Here is a 20,355-nt window from a genome sequence, read left to right as displayed (position 1 = left end):
GGGAGCGGCTCGCGCCGGCTGAAGGCCCAAGGCGGCCGCTGGGCCTTTTTCCCAGCACAGCGTTCCCCACGTCCGAGCCCGCACGAGCGTGGGGGTCCTGCGACAGGCAGGAGGGGGAATGCAAAGGTAGGTGCTGTGGCTCCTAGCACAGCACCCGCCGGGCCGTGCCAGGCTTGGTGCTGACGCCTTTGGAGTAGAAGAGACCTTCAGCCTTCATAACTCATAGCCGATACGAGCAGCGCTGACCTAGCAGTACCAACAGAGTCAGTTGTTTTCCCCAGAAGTTGCAGGAGACGATGTAACACAATACTCACAAATGCTGGCTGGAAGCTACAGCTCTGGCTGCTCACCGTTAACATCTGGGACCATCCTCTGCAGGATGCTGCAGGAGTCAGGCTGTCGATCTACCCTGCAGCCATCCTAGAGTGAGAATTCCAAACAGTGAGGATTTAGTTGAGACAAACAGCAAAAACATGGGTGCGGTGGAGCTCTTCTTATAGCCCCGACAGCACTGCTGTGCGCTGTGCTCAGCAAAAAGTCAGACCGTTATTCCCCACAGAGGTGACTGGTCTGGTGTGCCGGAGGAGACAAATAAGAGTCAGTCTAAGCCTAATGGGGGGAGAGTCACGGGGATTCACAAGAGCTCATCCTGGTGGAGGGAGGAGGGAAAGGGGATGGAACGCAGCAGTGAGGACAGACAAAAACTGGGCTTCACTCGAATAAATAGCACTCTGCCCGGGGCCGAGGGGTGAAGAGCGGGTCTGAATTACACCATAAAATCCAGTGGGACTCCTGAGAGACTGCTGTTGTGCAGCCAGGGACAGGACGAGTCCCCAGACCTGGGGCTTGGTCTTCCTCAGGGTGAGGGACAGCAAGGAAGGCTACAGTACGATGGAGACCGCGATGAGCTGGGAACACATTGGGGGAAAGTAGGGAGCAGCTGTGGAGTAAAAGGGAGGCGGGGGGGGAGAACTGTTCAGTGAACAGCTGAGATAGATATACATTTTTCTTTATGAGCAAGCTGAAAAATGTAATTCGAGGTCATTCCAGAACCATTTCTTTTAGCTGAAACCAAACATTTCATTTCAGAAATTACTGAACACATTTATTTATTTTTGTTAACCTTTTATTTAGGTCACTTCATATTGAAAAGTAAGAAAGGTTGAAATGAAACATTTTCCGTCTATTTCCCTCTGTTTTAATTTTGGGGGGCCAAAACTCTCTGCTAAAGGTGGCCCAAGTGCGTACATAAATGCAGTGTCCCCCCCAGAAAAACCCTTTGTTTTCCCACAAGTTATCATTAATTGTTAAAAAATACTGCCCTGCTCTGGTAAGATTTGATCTTAAATTCCTATGCCGGTCTGAAAAGGCAATCCTCTTATCTCAAACATATCACATCTACCTCCCCTGTAAGTCAAAAACCCATGGAGCTGGCTTTGCTTTCAGTGCATGGCAAGATGTACAACAGGAGAAAGAGCCCGCAGAGCAGTGGGCACTGTCTCCTGCCCAGCCTGGGCTCTCTTGCAGGGAGCAGGCAGCAGGGCAAGCCCCTTTCAACCTGCTCTTGCCTTGGCTTCACCTGGGATTGCTCTCACCTTCCACATGTGTCAGTGGGAGGAAAAGCCAGAAGCCTCTGTAAGTCAGCACAGTCCATCGTGTTCCCCAGTTGGATCAACTCCTCCCGATGGGCAAATCCTGCCTGCTCCAACTACTTCCAAACATTAATAAATGCAGAGGTACAGGCATTCTGCTTGGTGTCAGCATGCCTGAGCCTCCCACAGCTACCAGCACTGGACTGCAATACCCTCAGGGCAATGCTGAGAGAGCAACAGACCTCCATTTCCAGCCTGGCCAGCACTGGTGTTCGAGGGCCCCCTGTCCTCACACCACAGGGACAAACCGTGGGAATGGCTTGAGCTGACATAATTGTCAAGGCCTAAAAATCATCACCTTTACCCATTCCACCCTGACTTCCCTCCTTGTCAGGCTGTACACAACAAAGAATTGCTGGTCAAATTCCCTCTGCCCTGCTGACGCTGGGGATGACCCTTACACAGATGCTGAAGCGGGGTGGTGGTGCTGGGAGCTGGAGGCCAGGGCTGCAGGGCTCAAAGGAAACAGCCAAGGGACACTATGCTCCAGCTAGGAGACGAGATGGCTTTGTGCTCTCGATGAGCTCGGGCGAGCTCTCGGATCAGGCAAATACTGGGGCAGGGAGGCATAAGCCTCCGGTCTCCTGCCAGCTGCGTCAGTTTGCAGAAGGGAAAGCAGCCCGACCGTGCTGGGTGCCGTCTCTGAGAGGAACCTTCTTCAGGCTAAACACTGACCCAAATCAATCAGCTGGCCAAGCCAGCCCCTCCTTACTGCACCCATCTCATATGGAACAGCCCCTGGAGAAAAGTCTATCTGAAAGGGGGGTTATACGACATGACCTGTTCTGCTCTGCCTCAGTGTGCTCTCCTGCACGCCTTGCTGCCCTACAAATTGCAATGCGCGGCTTTAACCATGCTGGAACACCAGCACAGTGCTCTCCACCCATATAGTGAAGGTGTGCCAATGGGCTGCAGTCACCCCTCGTGCCACGCTGCTGAGAAGCAGCTACCATGGCATAAAATACTGTGTGAGGAAAAGCAAAGCAAACGGGTCTCAGTGCAGGGCTAGGACAGCCCAGACTGAGTTGCAGTTCCCTGTGTGGCTTGCCTGAGCTCTGGTCTGCACAAGAAAGTTCATGCTTTTTAAAAAAAATTGCGTTTTACAAACATATCTGAGAGTAAGCAACTCTGAAGCTATGAGTTTACAGAGAAGAGTTGCACTTGCCTGTGGGGCTGTCAACCGCATGTAGTTCACATCTGACAAATGCTCTGCGTGCAAAATGGCTTGAGCCCAAGCTATTTAAAAAGAGAGCTGGATTTAGGTACTTGGTACATGCAGCTAAGCTGATGGCAGTATAATATCATTCATAGTGTTACGTTCCATCCCCAACATGTCAGAGAAAGCATTTTCTACCACAGCAATGATCCTTTTGGAGTCCTGAGGAGACTTCAAAACCTTTTGTGAAAACATTAACTCTACTGAAGGCCATTTTATAAATTATAAAAATTGCACAAAATGGCTGAAGTGGTTACGAGATACACAGAAATCCAAATTTCCTGGCTGTACAAAAGGCAGAATAGTCATCCTTTAGATTCACTTTCAAGACCAGAATTTGCAACCATATAAAATCCATTTCCAAGAGGTCTAACGCAGTGAGCCTCTTACACTGCCAGAATCACTGCACAGCTTGACAACACAGAAATGTCTGCTGTGAGAAAACCCTGCCATCAGGCTATATGCAAAAGTTAAAAGAAAGTTTGTACCAGAACCCTGCTTTGAAGGAAACGTGAAACGATACCTGTCCTCCATTATACTCAACTTAAACTTCATCAGAAACATCAGCTCTGTCAGCAATAAACCGATGCAAAATTTTGAGAGTGAAACCTGATACCTGCGAGGGCACAGCATCTTTGTTTTACAGACCCATCCTTGTCACGAGCTAATTTTGTCCTCTTTCATGGTGCTACCCATCACATCTAATGAAGCAAAAGGAGTGTTATTCCATTTTTAGCATCATGTGGATTAAACAAAGCCTCCTTAGCAAGGAGGCTCCCATTACTTAATTTGTCCTCTGAGCAAAACCACAGCTAAATTGTGAGGTGCCCTTCTCTTGGCCAGAGATATCAATTTGTGAGTCATCAGCTTGAGGTGGAGAACAGAAGAATAAGTCAGTCAGTCGGAGAGCCTTTATGCGGGCAAAGATCTTATTTGCTGTGGTGTTCAAATAGGCACTGCAAGACCTGACCTTCTATTTTAATGTTGCCCTGGCATGCCTGGTCTTAAGGCTATGACCTATGACTGAACTCCTTAAGTAATGACATTTTTGCCAAGGAACAGAAACATCTGATCTGTAGCAATAATAATGAAATTCATCAAGAATTTTATAGGCCTATATGGGGAAAAAAATTCCAATCAAAGCTTAAAAAAAATCCCCCTCCCAAATACAGCCTGGCAGTGAACAAGGACTGAGCCATGCGACTCCACCTTGTGCTTGCTACCCCACCAACCTGCTGGTATGTGACCATGGAGATGCAGCCATTCCTGCCTGCATCCAGTCCCACCGCTGAGAACAGATGATGATGTGCTGAGAACAGTCACATGTGCTTCCAGCTTATGTGCCGAGAGCTCCTGAAAGATGCTGCTGGGGAAGACGGTCACATCTTAATGAGCTTATCTGCTAACGTTTAGTTTGGCCCCTCTTCTACTGTATTTGCTGTATCATGAACATATATATGTAAAAATATGTATTTTTCCCTCTTTAAAAGCCTCTCTCCCCATTATCCATGATAATGTGGAGAGTTAGAGGGGTTTTTCTTTTTAAAGCGATTATGATTATGTGCAACGTTTGCTCCCAAGTCGTTCACACAGAAAGCACAGACAAGCCCCCCTGCTGCGAGGTGACAGCTCTGTCTGGCTCTGCGGGGCTTTGGTATTCATAGCTCCACGAGGTCATCGCTGGAAAAAACCTTGACGGTGATGTGACCTGGCACCTCGGCTGCTTCTCGGCTGCCTCTCCCTCGGAGCTGCAGAGTCTGCTGTTCTCTGGGGTCACTGGGTGAAGCTGCCAGCACCGCCTGTCCGAGGAACTGGTCACACAAGACGTTGCTGTTCCAGACCTAGAGACAAGGGAACTGAAATAAGCCCAGCTGAAGTAGTGCTTCTCTCACAGTCCACCTGAAAGGGTTGTGCTGGAGCAGGGTCACCCCCATTAACCCCTTGAAAAAGCAGTGAGGAGGGGGCGTACATCTAAATTTAGCTAATTGTCTAGAGAGCATGTGGGAGATTCTGGATTTGCATGCTCATTTACATACACTATGCAAATAAAGAGCTAAATGCAGCTTTTTGCTTTCTAGGTCACAGCCTGCCTAGAAGAGGAATAAACATTACCTGTTTGAGCTCATCAGCAGTAAAAACCTACATGCAATCAGCCTGTCTGTGCTACTCTGCCGGCTGGTGCTCACCTTTGCGGTGTCTTCAGTGCTCTTCCTCTGTGTTAGAGCCAGGTCCACACTGCTAGAGCAAGGGACAGCAGTGGTTTTGGAGTCCTCGGACATGTCCTTTGTCATTACTCAGGACAGGGCTGGGCATATAGCAAGCAGCAACTGAAATGGTGTTAATAGTGGGTTTTGCTCCTAGTCTCACATGCCAGTCTTTGTTTGGTCTGTGAAGTTCATTACTATCTAACTTTCAGTCATCCTGGAAAAGTCAAAGTGTTTGAGCTGCATACTGTAGAGAGATGGGGTGAGGTCCCGTGCGTAAATCAAATCTTTACTAAGGATTAGGCAATCCTGCACATGCCAAGAACACAGACCACGTTCCATCAGCTGTTGTATCAGTTCTCTCTAGTCAATAACTACAGTCTGTGGTTTGGGGGATAACACTGCTATCATCCTCCTTCTATTTATAGTATTTGTAGAATATACCTATTAGTTCAGAGGAGTACTGTGGCACAGGAGTACTACACACCAGTACTGCATTAGGCACTGGAAAATCAGAAATGTGTCTCTTCTTGGAACACAGTGCTATAAAGCCATTTCAATTTCTGGCACTTATGTGCCACAGTGAATTGATTCACAGATTCGCTTGTAAGATCTCCCTACACTGAAGAAGAAGACATAGTCCTTAGTATTTGTCTAACACTAAACAACTGTGTGTATCAAACTGAAATGCTGTTCCACTCTCCCAAAGTTTTCCTGGACTGCCTCATCTAAATATCAAGCTCTGTTTCTCCAGCTAGTGCGGAGGTAAACAGTGTGGTCTAGTTGCCACAGGACTAGAATTCAAGGTAAAAAGCTTCTTAACAGTAGCCTTAGCTTTGGTTTTATTTCAAACACTGACACTGGACAACACTTGGCTTTTCTTTGTCTCTGTTTTGTCAGGTACCAAATGAGGCAAAAAGGTAATTCTGTAAATTCCTTCAAAGCCTTGGAATGAAATATGCCTTCTGATCCCTAAGTGTCATCAGTTGCTGTTTTATGGAAAAGACCTAGACTAGAGAATCAGCAGAGCAGCTGAATAGATCCAGGCATAGCCCAGTAAGGGGAGCAGAGGTTCTCATACTTCTGTCCTGGGTATCAGTCGTACGAATGAAGAGTTAGCACACGTCAAGCGCAGTGATGCTGTTGTGCTCCCCTACCTGCCCTTAGCAGCCCACCCTGCACGGCTTATCTCACCTGGACAATGATAGGACTGTCGATGTTCTTTCTGTAGAAAATCACTTGTGTGTCGAAGATGGCACTGGTTGTATCGTGTTGCACAGGGGAGCGCATGTTTTGGTTCTCACACTTGATAAGCACATAGGGATCTGCTCCTAAAACACAATCAGCAGCACAACTCTTAGGACACAGAACAGCAGCTGAGACCTGCCCAGAAACCCAGCAGAAGCAATCCCCTCCTGTGCCTGGCAGGGCCAGTGCTACTGAGCGTAGGAACAGGGCACCAGGGCACGTCACATCCACTGCTAGCTGCCCATCACCAGCAGAGGTGAAATACCTCATTCTTCTAACTGGATGCTAAGAGCTGGAAACCAAGCACGATTTGCTGTGAAACCAGCTCAGTCCTAGACTGGGATTGCGATCTTTCCACATTCCCTTGCTCTGCATCCTCCTGGCTCATCTAACAGAAAGACTTCAAAGTGACACTTTAAGCTCCCTGACACTGCTCTAGACATGAGAGCCAAAATGCATATGTGCATATGCAATCTGGTATGTAGTTCTGGGTGCCTGGGCCAAAATGGAAGGTAAAAACTGTTCGTTGTCCACAATTCCTATGGAGGGCAAGGACAGGAATCGCACAGAACTGCTTTTAGATGACTGAATGCACATCTCAGTGCCCACCTTTAGACCGCCTGGCTTGAAAGTGCTGTCTACTGTATTTTGATATGGGTATTAGTGTTAGGAGGTAGTTTTCAAGCAGCAGTTTCTGTTCCAGAAAGTAAAATATTGTCAAAATGCAAAAACATTCTGTAGGAATGCACTGGTTTCAACAAAGTTTTCTGTGGGAAACTGTCAAAGCAAATCCTCCCCAGTTTCTCATTTCATTCTCATGAACCTGAGACAACGTTTTCAGTTCTATCATTTGGATCAATGTAATTTTAAAGTTTATGTTATCACATGTTTGTTTCTATTATAGGTCCTGGTTAATGTTTTAAATTACACTTTAATCATACGTAACCCACTGAGATTATTCAACATTCTAGAAATGCTTTGTTGTTTTTACACTGAACATTTTTACTTTGTTATAAATGCTGGTATTTTCTTTCCATTCCAATAGGGAGCAAGAACCAATTTGGAAACACCTGTCTTTATCCTCAAATAGAATGGAGCATTCCACTTTAAAATTAACTTTTAATTAAACACAGGCACTACCATTTTTTTTGTATTTCAACGCAACTATTTCTGTCCATTCCTATTGTTAATGACAGCATATCTGTTTTTCCACACCTTGCTACTTTTTAGATATGGATTTTAAATAAACCCACTGAATGTGCGTAAGTGTAAGTCAGACTCGTGATCATTTCTTACACACATATCATCACCACCTACTTGAAAATGCCACCACTGGAATGACAGCCATAAGGCAGCACAATTTTAAGGCAGCTTTCGTTTTTTAACAATTCATGCCCAGGATGATTCTCCTCAAACACATCACTCATTTGCAGGAATGGATACCAACATCTCACGCAAACAAACCACATAACAGCTACATCCAAAACAGAAGGAGCTGCTTCCACTTATGAGAAAGTAACAGATTTTTCCATATGCTGCACTATGATTACACCTGGCCAGACGTGCAATAGGCCCGTTACCCTGACAACATCTCACACTTTCTATAGCAGGTAGCAATGTATTGGCTTTTCTGATAGGCAATTATTTTCTGTGTCACAGAATGTGTGGTTCAGCTCTGGGGCATGGGGCCATACCACGCTGTGTAATCAGTGACAGAAAAGCTTCCCCATTTGCAAAGAGATTTGGAAAATGGATCTGAATAAAATGGGGTCTTGCATGAAATGGTGTCAACTACTTTGGCCACAAAGCAAAGCAACATCTGATCATTAACAGTAATTAAGAGAGAGAGGGCATAAGAAGAGGTGGTGAAAGGACACAGAGCTTAAAGAGGTAACAGGCATATCTGGTGGATGAGGGAGGTGTTAATGAAGGGACTTGCTAAGTGAAAGGAAAGGGAAAGCTAACATTGGAAACAGATTCACATTCTCAGAAAGAGCTAGAAAAGGAGAGGGAGGTAGAAGAGGAACGTGAAAGGTACCTGCACAGCATGACCTCACGATGACATTGCTGAACGGTCAGTTATATTAGGAGGACTGCTTCCAATTCCAGAACAAAAGAAAGAAATGGGAGAGCTGCACATGCGGGATGAGACAAGGGATGTTCTCACCTATAGTTGGCCCAGTTCTTGGCAGCTCTGGGCCTGGTTTATTTACAGTACAAAGGCAATGCAGAAAGGGCTACTAATGTGGAAGAGCAACATCCTAGTATTCACCATGAGCTGGGAATGAAAATAACTGGAGCTGCTACTCTGGCAACTGCTCTGGCAGTGGAAGGAGGACTGGGTTCAGTTCTCAGGCACACACATGACTCAAGCTATGCTTTGAACACCATACTATGTATAAACAGCTGTTTCTTCTCAGTCCTATGGCCATGCTGTTGTACTGGGAAGCTGTATGAAAGAACAGCGCAAAGGAAAAAGTTGAAATCTATAAAAGCCAGAAACACTTGAACAGTAATGACATTTCTAAGGCTTAAAGAAATCTATGCACAGTAGTCTAAGGCTAACTTTTTTTTTTTGAGAATTGGACTGAGGATCTAACATCCACACCCTTCAGCACTGTACCAAAACAAAAGGCTTTCTAGAAAATGTTCTTGAGAAAAAGTTCTCAGAGACATTCCCTCTCTTGTCCAGCTAGACCACTCTTAGTGGTAATATGGAGAGCTATGACAAACTCAGTCACTGGAAAAAGGCATGGGCCAAACAGAGCAGACACAGTGCTGAGACACAAGCACTGCCTTGGGAATTACAACAGGTTGTTTTGTCTTTTGCAGCTGAGGCTTTGCTCACGTGATACCTCTTAGCTTCTGCAATACAGAGAACAAAAGAGAGTCTTTCCACTGGCATCAGTAAATCTTCCCCCCACCTCTACTCCTTTTTCTCTCTGCTTCCCTTCTCGTGCTTTGACAGGACATTTACCAGCTGCTTTTTGCCTTCTCCTTCCTTCTGTTTCTCAGACTGCTCCCAGGGCAACTGCCATTATAGGTACCAGATACTCTACTTACCGCGTATGTCACATACCAGGGATCACAATACGTAGTTTAGAAAAGAAGTGATGAAAGGCAATTAAACATGCAAATTCAACATGAAATTTCAGTGGGAAGACTTAAAAATACAAAAGATGATTTTTTTTCTCAGAGATAAGCTCTTGGGAAAAGAGTGTGACAGAGAGTAGCGAGAGCAATTTTTAAAGCAGACTTGGGAACGAGAGACAGAAAATCTCCAAGCACACAGTGTTGCTTCATCTTTTTGCAAACCTGCCACTGTGCTTGGCTCACAGATAGTTGGATCAACTTCAGAACAAGCTAACTCGGAGAGAGGTACTTCCAAGAGAAGCAGCCTATATGCATTCAGAATTAAGTCTGGGCTGCTAGATTCATCCACTATTGACAACAGCAAACCATTCATTATTTTTTCCAGACAGGACAATGGATCAAAGACAGCAGCAAGGAGGAGCTTTCCAATAAACATTTAAAGTAGAGATTAAACAACCTTCCTCTGGCAGGGAGCAGGGTTCTGATGACAAGCAGCTCGTGAACCAGGCCGGGTGTGCACTCGCTATGCAATCTTCATTCTCTTCCAGTTTTGTTTAAGTAGTTGCTCAGAAATTTGTGCTAAGCACAACTCTCAGATGACAGTGATGGGCTTATATGAAGATCAGTGCATTCAAGTCTAAAATCCCTCTATCCTAGTTATATCCAAAAAAAGTATCTCTGTTCAGGCTGCTTTTACTTTCTGCGACTGCATACCCCAGTGTCAGGGTATAGAGACATCCTGATGTTTTCAGGACAGTCTGTCACAGAGATGTAATGCCATGTCTCAGTTCTCAGAAGCTTCAGAATGAATCATAACCTCCTCCTTCATCATCAAGTTTTGTCTTCTCTCTATGCTAAGGGATGATAGTGACAAACCGGGCAGGTGGTTGGACAAGGCAGAATACAGCTGACAGATGACAGATAGCGAGCATCAGAACAGAAGCAGCTTGAGAGCCGAGATGCTGTAGATCAGAAGGTGAAGGCAAGTCAGGAAACCCTTGTGAAATGCAGTGGGGCTAATCAGACACAGCAGCTCACATGGAAACAAGTTACCAACAACCTTTGCACCAGAAAACGAGTAACCTTTGTGTGAGGTCCTCTTAGCAGCAGGCAAGCACAACCACTTAATCTACCTATTTTCTACTTGAATAAACATATTGACTGTGCCTAACCTGAAAGGAAACCTCTACTACTCGCTCCCAATGGCAATTGCTGTGTGGCCTCTTCCCTCATCTCACAGTATTGATTAGACAGGAGGCTGCCGTTGACTTTTAAATCTAGTTCACATCAGGAAATGTTCCAGGAACAGCAGGTAAGGCCGGTATTTTGGTAACTGCCCATGTGACTTTGAGGTCTAAACTCACTTCTGAGAAAGCTGGTCTTTTTCAAATGCCTGGCTGCTATTTCTCCTTGAGATAAGCATGGGAGAGTGTCCAGACGTGGATCCAGAGAAGCCAGAGAAGAGACGAGAGATGACAAGGAGTTGCATTCTTTTGCAGCAGTATTAGGAAGCAATCTTAGAATATGAGATATTTAATGTCCCTGGACATGTTACTTTCTAGTGTAAATTTACAACCCAGCCAGACAGTGTGCTTCAAGGAATTTCTATATCCACTCTTTTAATCTACCAAAACCCCCTCCAAATGTGAGAAACATGTGCCATACCCAGCTTTTTTATGTTACCAAAAATGGACTCTAGTATCAATCGGGAGCTTTGCAAAATTTCCCAGCAAGGTGCCCATAGAAAGCAGAGTGCCAGTTATGGGTGTTATCCTGGTCATTGCACAGCTTGATTTTATTTTGTAGCACAAACATCAGCAGTGCACATTTGGCTTCATAGGGTTTTTTTTATTTACACACTCTCCCTACTTCATTTGTCTGAAGCTGATATAAGATATGGCATTCTGCAAGACAATCTATGAACATGCTCTGTGAGCTGGAGATACTTATAGGAAAAAAGGCTAATAAAGAAAGATTCAAATGGGGATTTCACAGCAGAATTCAAGATAATGGGGAAGCTACTGAAGTGAAGTAACTCAGCTCTCCTTCAGTGCCCCCTGAAAGGATGAGATTTGGAACTACAGGCTGAAAAGAGACAAAGTCTTTTACTGAAAGCTTTGTGTTGATACAAAAGGAAAATATTTAAACTTTTTTGGTGAAATCTTATTCAAGGTCAAACAATAAGATTCATTTAGGTTTTGTGTTCAAATCCCCTTATGTTTTTGATGAATTAAAAAATGGCACGTTGTTTCACACAGGGAAATGGGAACACTTCAGAAAAAAATTGACAATGATCGATACTGATTTTTTTTCAGCCACTTGATGAATTCAATTACTAATTCACAAATAGTATCACTTGACCCAATTATGCATTTTTTCAGCAGATAAAGTAATCAAGCAGAAGTTTTGCTTAGGTTTAAACAGGAAATCCATGAGTCCATTTCCTATAGACAGTTCTTCCCACAATAGGTTACCTTTTCAGTTTTGTTAGGGTAATCATCAGCCCAACACTGGATGCTGAAATCAAAGCGAAAGAAGATGCTTCAACTCAACCTGACCATATGTGGTAGTACAGGGTCCTAAAGGTATTTGGGCTATGCTGTAGCTAGAATACGTATTACACATTGGTTGTAAGTCCTATTTGTATATTCTTGAGGGTCTGTGTCACAATGCAGCAAATCCCACAATGCAGCAAATCCCACAATGCAGCAAATCCCACAACGCTCTCTGAGCTTAAGCCTGGTCTTTGGCAGCTGCAGGCAATTGTTTTTAATGATCTTGTCAAGACTGTAATTGTGCTAAGGATTGTGAAATGCTAAGGGTGGAGAATTGGCTTTTATTGCTTTATGGCAGGGAATGTTAGAGAAAAGTGTTTAAGGAATTTTAAAAGCAAAAAAAAACAAACCCACCCTTAAAACTGAAAATGTCCTTCACAGGGCAAGAACAAGAACATGCTGCCTCTTTTCAATGCACTGCTCTACTATTCTTGTCACATACAGCCCCTTCGGTCTCACCCATCCATCCTGCCTTGCTGAGAACATGGAGCCATACTGCTTGTTTGATGGAGGTGTTTGTGGCTCCAGTTTTTCAAGAAAAGTACCAAGAAAAATGAACTGAATCAATTTTCTGTATCTCTTCCCTCCAACGTTCCTGTCCCCTGAAGAGACAACCAGACTTAACAGAAAGTGGCTTTCACAGTGAGAAGTACATTCAGTCACCACACAGTGCGTGCCAGGAATAACTATGAAAAGGGGACTGGAATCAAATTGTAGCCAGCTGGTGGGAGAAATTTTACAACTGCTTTGTGAGACTGAAGATGAACTGTACTACAGGTCTAAGTCTAATGCCTTCTCTACCACAAGAAGTTAATGCAACTTAGCTCCACATCTTAAAGTGAAGAGAGCTGAAGAGTTATCTGGAGCAAACACAGATGTTTCAGGAACCTCTTTAGTTTCCAGTTCCACATTCACCATAGTATCTCTGCTCCTTCGCTTTCTCCCTACCAACCACTCAGTGCTGGATGTGTCTACCTTTTTCTATTGCACTGGTCATGGAAAATTAAGGCCGGCAGACAGAGAGTAGGAGTAGAAAATGAGGAAGTAAATGACAACTGGACAAGTCTCCTAATTAACTGTCAACATTGTGTGCCAGAAAGACATTTTAGTGTCCTTCAGGACACTTCCTTTGACATGTAGATACACAGTCCTCTACAAGTCATTTAACCTTTCCCTGTCATAGTTTACCCAGCTGAAGATGGTTGTTTGAAAACCATAATTTCCTCCCTGAAGTGGTATTAAGCTTGTGGTAATGAAGAACAAAGTGCTCTGAAGGCCATGAATGACATTGCTGAGTTAAGTGTAATACACTACATGAGATTGTGCGATTCAGCTGTCTCCCTGGATATTTTCCATTTAGAAAACACATAACCCTGAAAGGTGAATTTCTTAATAATCCCCACAAAAAGCCTCTCAGGAAGGTCTGACTACTACTGCCCATCTGGACCAGCGTAGGTGACACATAACTTTTGATGTTTTGCATCATCTTATTCACCTGATCTCTCCTTTTGAGCAGATTCTACAATGTGCTGAAAAAAATCCCATACATCTTCAGTTTGTTTGGGTAATTTTTGACTGCTTACATATCAACTCAGATCATCATTAGAGGACTGAAGAAGCCCCTTCCACTCTTCCAGGCTTGCTTTACACTTACCGCCTGATCTGTCTTGCTTCTGTAAACCCTCTGCAGAGTGAATTTTGATTTGGGTGACTCTGCGTGGATAGCCACAAAGAAGACTCCAACATGTCATTTTAGGTTTATCTGCCTTCAGCTCCCTGAAAAATCATAGGAAAATCTATTGAAGCAACAAATGTCAAGCAAACAATCAATAGTTGTGGAAATCTGGCATTTTCAGAACATGAGATTTGTACTCTTTCCTCATCTACCATTTTGGAAGTTTGTGGTACAGAAATGACAGACTTAAGAAATAAAAACAGAGCAAAGCAAACCAAATGTGTGTCATCCTTCACATGGCAGCAGAAGTGGCAGAAAAAAAAAATTTTAAATAATGGAAAATAGTATCAAAGCAAGAAAAAAATTCAGCGGGCCTGATTTCACAAAACACTAGTTTTGCCCTCACAGACAACCACTGGTTTCAAAGGAGATGGTCAAAGAAATTAACAGTATCAACTGTAACTGCAAGCACCAGTGCTCCGTGTTCTGACCTAGAACTGGAGGCAACTACAAAAGCCAAACAAAAAGGTCAAAAGACCCAAACTGAATTGTCCGCTAGGTTCCTAAGTAAAAATGTCCTGACCATGCACAAATGCCAGTAAACCTTCTGGAGATTCTTGGAGGAGACCCTCACCATCTCAAGGGCCTAGTTCTGGAGCAATATGAGCTAGTAAGTCAGGGATATTTGAGGGCAACCAGGCAACCATTTCCAAGGAGGTGCAGCCAATGTGGGCAAGGGAAGATCTCATGTAGCTGTGAGTGCAACCTACCTGAGTTTTGATGGTACATCTGTGAAGAGTCTCAGGATAAACTTTGTAATGATGCCAGGATGATATGTAGTTGGGATAAGGATGTAGCGGCCTTGCTTAAGGATCCTCTTCAAGAACACAGTGCGTGTGTTGATGTACAGAGATGTGGCCACTCTCTCCTGCACAGTGAGCTTGTGTAGTCGATAGCTTCTGTTATCCTCCACCTACAGCCACAGAGCAGTATAGGGATTAATGCAAGGATGGATATCAGAGCTAACAGGCAGGATTTTCCCTGCACATCACACAGCCTTTCAGGGGCAGAAAAGACCCTGCAATAAAGGCAAATGGTTTGGCAAATGGTTTTTCACCCACTGAAGCTGTGGCAGAGAGAGTCCTGACAGGCAACGCAGTGCTCCAAGTACTAGCCCACACAGGCTTCCAAGCAGTGCTGTTCTGCACTTCACTGCATCAGCATATACATGTATACCCCTAAGTGGTGGTGAAAGTTTGGGACTGGCAAAGACATGCATCCGCTAACAGACACATAATGCTACTGCAGAGTTTTTAATACTTTCAGAGATGCATGCACACTCCAAGGACTCCACCCACTGAGCTACGCTGCTGTCTTAGATGAGGCCGATTCATCTGCCTCCCTTCTCTAGCATGTAGAGAGCATTCCATTCTTACATAGCAGGCTCTCAATCCAGATGCACACAGCTATATTTTCATTGCCCTTTCCTGAATGTAAAAGCCACAGAATAACCATTTACGTTTTGTTCTAAGCCTTGAAGCCGTGCTTAACTATTAACATCCTCTTCAGGGAACTGATATTTGCCACAGCATAGTTAAAATATAAACCTATTTCTTAAGCAGCTCCTGGGGGCAAAGACAGCCCTACATTCTTATCTGGTAGTTCTCTTTTGTATTCAGATAATTTAGGCCATGGTCTTCCAAAGGCCTTTAGTCATGATAATGAGCCTGGTGGGTTAGAACACTTCTGAAACAGAAAAATTATTGAACAGAAATAAAGACAGAGCACTGATACTTCTCTGAAGGTGTGATTTTATTTTCCAAGCCTTTCCAAATTAGATATATAGGCATGAACAAGGCAAGGTAAATCATGCTACTTGATGTAATGACACTTTTCAATGTATGTGGTTAGCAGGTCAAATGAATAGGTGTGATGCAGATGTCAGCAGCTCTGACTGTTAAAAACTGTCTGGTTTTTAGGGTAGGGCCATAGACTCAGTGTAGTCCCACTAGCTATAGCAACAGATGATAAGATAATCCTGATCCTCAGTGAAAAAGCAGATGCATAGCTGTTTCTCTTGCTTTCCTCCTCCTTTCAGTTCATATGTTTTAATTTTACTCAATTTGCCCTGGAAGTGCAATTAAATTACTGTTTGTCATCCCTTTGGTTCCTTTTCACATATGCTCATTTCCTACTCACTAGTCCAGCTTTTGAAAACACTCTTCACTCTTTTTCCTAAGTGGCAAAAGAAAACCAGCAGACTTTTCAAACTCATTCACTTGGCTGTATTTGCTGATGAAATGGAGGCAGGAGACTCCAGTGAGGAGGAGTAAAAAACCCTCTATGTTTCAAGCATTAATATTTTTTTGTCTTTCTCTTCAAAGCTTGGGGTAGGAAAAGCACTTAAAATTCTTTTGCAATAGAGAAAAATGACTTATGTTCCTTTAGTTCAAACAGAGTCTGAATTGAACTAAATTCAATTTAGTTCAAATAGTCTGTCTAATGTCAGCTCTGGTGACTGAGTGCAGTACACATACAAAGCTCATGTTGAGAGGAAAGCCAGACCCCACCATTATAATCATGCCTCTATCTGCAAGAGATCTCATTGCCAGGATGAAGCAGGACTGCTGAACATACTCTGAACCAGGAGTGCAAATGACTGCCTACCTTGAATATTTCAAAGCCAATTGGGATGCTGTCTCCTTTCCCTTCTTTTTTGTATTTGCGGCGATCTTCCTGTTGCAATGAGACCAACACTTTGTCCTCAGTCTTCTTAACATCAAAGACGTACTAGTAGAAGAGAGATGAGGGTAAGCTGTTAGTAATACCTTAGGATACTGAAGATAATGCCATCACCAAGGAAATACATGCATACAAAGGAGGCAAGTGAAAATACATTTGGGGGTGGGAGGAGTTCTCCATATAACAGACATTCCCAGCAATTCACAGCTGCAAATTAATGCTAATAATAAGGATCTTTAAACCAGAAGTATCAGAGACACTGAAACAGGTAATTCACATAAAGGACAGTGTGGGACAGTATTACAAAATAACTGTTGAGGCAGCAGAAGAGAACATCTCCTCTGAAAGCAAAAGACAAAAGATTAAGTTTTATTTATACATATAAATCAGGAGGGAGACAAAAAAATTAAACCAACAGACTCCAGATGACGTCTTTGATAATTTTGGATTATTCTTTTAACTTGAGTATCTAAACAGGGCCTGTAAATTTCAAACATCTTTATATAGGGCCTGCAAATGAAGGAATTTTCCAAATCTTAGTTAAAAAAAACCAAAACCCACAACTTCATTCTGCACCTACAATTTCTATTTAATATAAGAATGACAGGAATGCTAATTTTGGGCTTTCTCAGTTTTCCTGAAAGTCTTAGGGATATCCAGTAAAAAGGGCTAAGAAGGACTCCTGCATCTTTAACATGCAAATCTTTTATCCAAACTGTTTAAAGTAAACTTGAATCAACTTGGGTTTAAGACCAATCAAAGAAAATTACTTCAAGTTTAAGCAGCAGTTCCCACCTCAATAAATCAGACTTGAATTACTTACATTATTAAGTAACACTACCAGACCAGTTCACAAATAAGTATGTACCCTTTCAGTAGACAAAACAGGTCAGATAGGTGTTTCTTTATACGACAAAGAATTAAACACTCCAATTTGTTCACTATTTGAGACTCCTTGAAATTTTGCTTCTTTCGTGCATACAGAGGGCAAATCTGAGTTCTCAGAACCAGTAGAGGGGAACAGGACACTATTTATGCCAAGTTTAGACAGATGCTGTATTCTTCCATCCTCAAAGACCTTTAAATGTGAAGCAAACACATAAAAGCATAAAACTGCAGTGGTGCACAGCTGGGTTCTATGTGCACCACGTGTTCTGATTTAAGCCAAAATTCTCTGACAGCATGGAGAGCAATATCATCAGTGGTTCGATTCCCCCCTCCCTTCTTCAAGAGCTGCTAAAAAGTAAATCCTCATTGAGATTTGCTCTGAGGTAGATGCTGAGATTGCCTTGGTTACTGTTGTGGAACGATCCCCTGTAATGACTTCACATCCCTCTGCAGTTAGAGCTCTGCAGAATAAGGCACCATCCCATTTCTCATCCCTGACCGTCGCTGTCTCAAGCAGTGTCACACCCACATGGAGGAAACACCAACCTCTAGCAGAGTTTGCTGAAGCACAACAGTATTGGAAAGAAAATCAATACCTTCCCAAGCCTCTAGGCTTAATTAGTTGTTCACAGTATTTACGGTCCAGATTGGCCTCCTACAGAACTACTGCTTGCTATTCTAGGCTGGCTGGTTTTGGTACAATTTCAATGCTTTGTACTGTTATTTGTGTGCTATATCAACATTGTGGCAGCATGGGATCCTGAAGAGAGTCCTAGTGGTTGTAAAGAGCCTCTGCAGAGAGACCCTAAAAAGTGAGATATAAATATGCAGCAACACCTAGTAAGGCACATTTTCATTCTGGTCCCTGTTGAACCATATGCAGTGTTACCTTGTCAGATAGCCTAGAGTGTTCCAGGGCAAATGGAGGTGTGGAAGGGGAACTGTGAGAGTGCAAGAAAGCTCTCTTTGTAAGAGGTATGCAACTGTGATGATCTTTGATCTGATGACATTTCAGCTGTCCTAATGGGTAACAATCTGGAAATCAGCAGGTGGCTGTAGGAATACATTTATACTTGGCTTAAATTCCGTTATTTTAAAGGGACTGGAAGTGTCACAATCCCTCTCTGTATAGATAAACTTCACAGGAGGCCTCAGTGTCAGGCATTTCACTCAGGGAGAACAGAGAGAGATTATCTCTAGACTATGGTAGTATGTGCCACAGTAATTTATAACGGCCCTAAGCTAACATAAATGTGTTCCAGCGCTGCTATTAAGAGCCTTTTAATCAACTAGCCTAGAGATAAAGCTGGAATAAATAGAACTTCCATTGCAGCAGGCATTGCACTCAACCATAACGTGTATATTTTGTTCTCTGTGACAGCTAAACACTTACAAATGAGACCCAGACAAGCACTTGGAATACGTCCAGAATCATATAGGGGAATATCTGAATAAAATCACCCCCTGGAAATGAGGCACTGACAGAAGACAGAGCAGTGAACAACTGCTTCTCCATCTATACCTATATGACAGGATGAGCTGGGAGTTTGACATTCACTCCTAGTCTGAACAGCAAAGGCTGCATTTCTCCAATATCCTGCTATGAAAATTGAGGGGTGCAGACAGAAACCTCCCATACAAGTGCAGAGACGCAGACAAAAGAACATCTTTAATTAATCTAAAGTATGTGGTGAATTACAAAAGAACAGAAAGGTCAATTTTCAAAGTAATAACTAAAGTAGTATGTGCCCAGATCTCATTGACAGCAATGGAAGTTTTATGCCTGAATTTGCATGCACTGGGATGAAAACATACAACACTGAGAAGGGCAGGAAGGTGAGAAATGAAGTAAGAATGGATGAACAGATAAACTGAATAGCTTGAAAGTTACCAGATAGGATGAGACAAGGAAAATTGTGTAATGCTGATGAGAGGGTGAGCTTGAGGAAGAGACTAGGTACTTTGAGAATCTTACATTACTGCAAAATTGATACTAACAAAATACAGTGGACCAAAACTTCAGGCTGTTTAAAGGTGTGAAATGAATGGAGTTCTGTCATTAGGAAATCAGACTTGCTGCCTTACTACAGCTGGGAAACTGAAAGAAGTCCAGGCAGGACTTCACTAATCCTGGTGTGTCTGACTCATCAGCCCCAAACATGATCAGCCCTAAACAAATATCTAAACTCTTCTGAGAGATTTCACAGAAATCCCTGAAACATGCAGTGAACCAGCATACTCCCAGAGGACAGACACTGGCAATGAGATTTCTGTCAAGTAGTCACTGCCAACTCATAAATAGGGTGGATACTTCAGAAGCCCTAGCTAAAGTGGATACACTTCAATACCTCACAAAATACAGGGATTCCCACCTGGGGATTCTGAAGGAAGGTCTCTCTGTTATCAAAGCATCCACCAGAGCGATTTAGCAGGGGCTCTGAATTCTTTGTCCAAGCCCCACGCATCATTTTCTTCTCCCAGGTCTTGTGGATACTGAAGTAGGAGGTATTCACAATCCGGCAGATGTCCACATCAGTGAAATTCTTACACCAGTCCTCAAACGTCATCCTATTCCATAAGACACCAGGAAAGTAATGGTTTATTTAAAAATAAACAGTGATACTCACGTAAAGAGCCAAAATAACACATGAAATCTTCCAGTAATTTAAGAGGAGGCATTGCTCAGCTGTCCAGAGGACAAACTGATTCATTGGAACGCTCTCCATGTGGAAATACTTGTGAAGCCACAATCACACTATCTTAGAACTTAATTTAGAGAAATATCACCTCAGTGTGTTTGGTCAGCTCTGGATTTGCTCCATTGCAGCACCTAAGCCTAAAGGATAGGTTGTATCTACCAGGCTGGATTTGATAACATGTATTTTGCAAAGGCAAAAGAGATTACCTGCAACCAAAGCACTATCTCATTATTATGGTCCTTATTGGTACATCTGTCCCTGAGCACGACTCAAACCTCTGTACTCTGGACACAGATTTTATTTAGTACCAATCTCAATGCTATAACCTGTGCCTGCTAAAGTGACAGACTGGATTGCAGAGCAGTTAAAAAATGTTCAGCTCC

At 43.3% G+C, this 20,355-nt stretch overlaps 1 protein-coding gene across 4 annotated transcripts in view; it reads right to left on the bottom strand.

Annotated features, from left to right (window-relative positions):
* Positions 1 to 25: 25 nt before the first annotated feature.
* Positions 26 to 20,355, bottom strand: part of CAPN6 (calpain 6) — a 73,940-nt gene continuing 53,610 nt past the window's right edge. For all 4 annotated transcript variants that reach the window (XM_052813826.1, XM_052813824.1, XM_052813823.1 and 1 more), the window contains exons 9-14: positions 19,646 to 19,841; positions 16,311 to 16,433; positions 14,414 to 14,616; positions 13,623 to 13,744; positions 6,267 to 6,403; positions 26 to 4,709 (exon numbers count right to left, since the gene is read on the bottom strand). In XM_052813826.1, coding sequence (XP_052669786.1) covers positions 4,527 to 4,709; positions 6,267 to 6,403; positions 13,623 to 13,744; positions 14,414 to 14,616; positions 16,311 to 16,433; positions 19,646 to 19,841 — 964 coding nt within the window. In that variant the 3' untranslated portion in view covers positions 26 to 4,526. The remainder of the gene's footprint in view (positions 4,710 to 6,266; positions 6,404 to 13,622; positions 13,745 to 14,413; positions 14,617 to 16,310; positions 16,434 to 19,645; positions 19,842 to 20,355) is intronic.

Source organism: Harpia harpyja, chromosome 18 (assembly GCF_026419915.1).
Source record: "Harpia harpyja isolate bHarHar1 chromosome 18, bHarHar1 primary haplotype, whole genome shotgun sequence".
In the NCBI taxonomy this organism is placed as follows: Eukaryota; Metazoa; Chordata; class Aves; order Accipitriformes; family Accipitridae; genus Harpia; species Harpia harpyja.
Note: the sequence above shows the minus strand (reverse complement) of the source record. Positions and strands in the feature narration are given on the sequence as shown.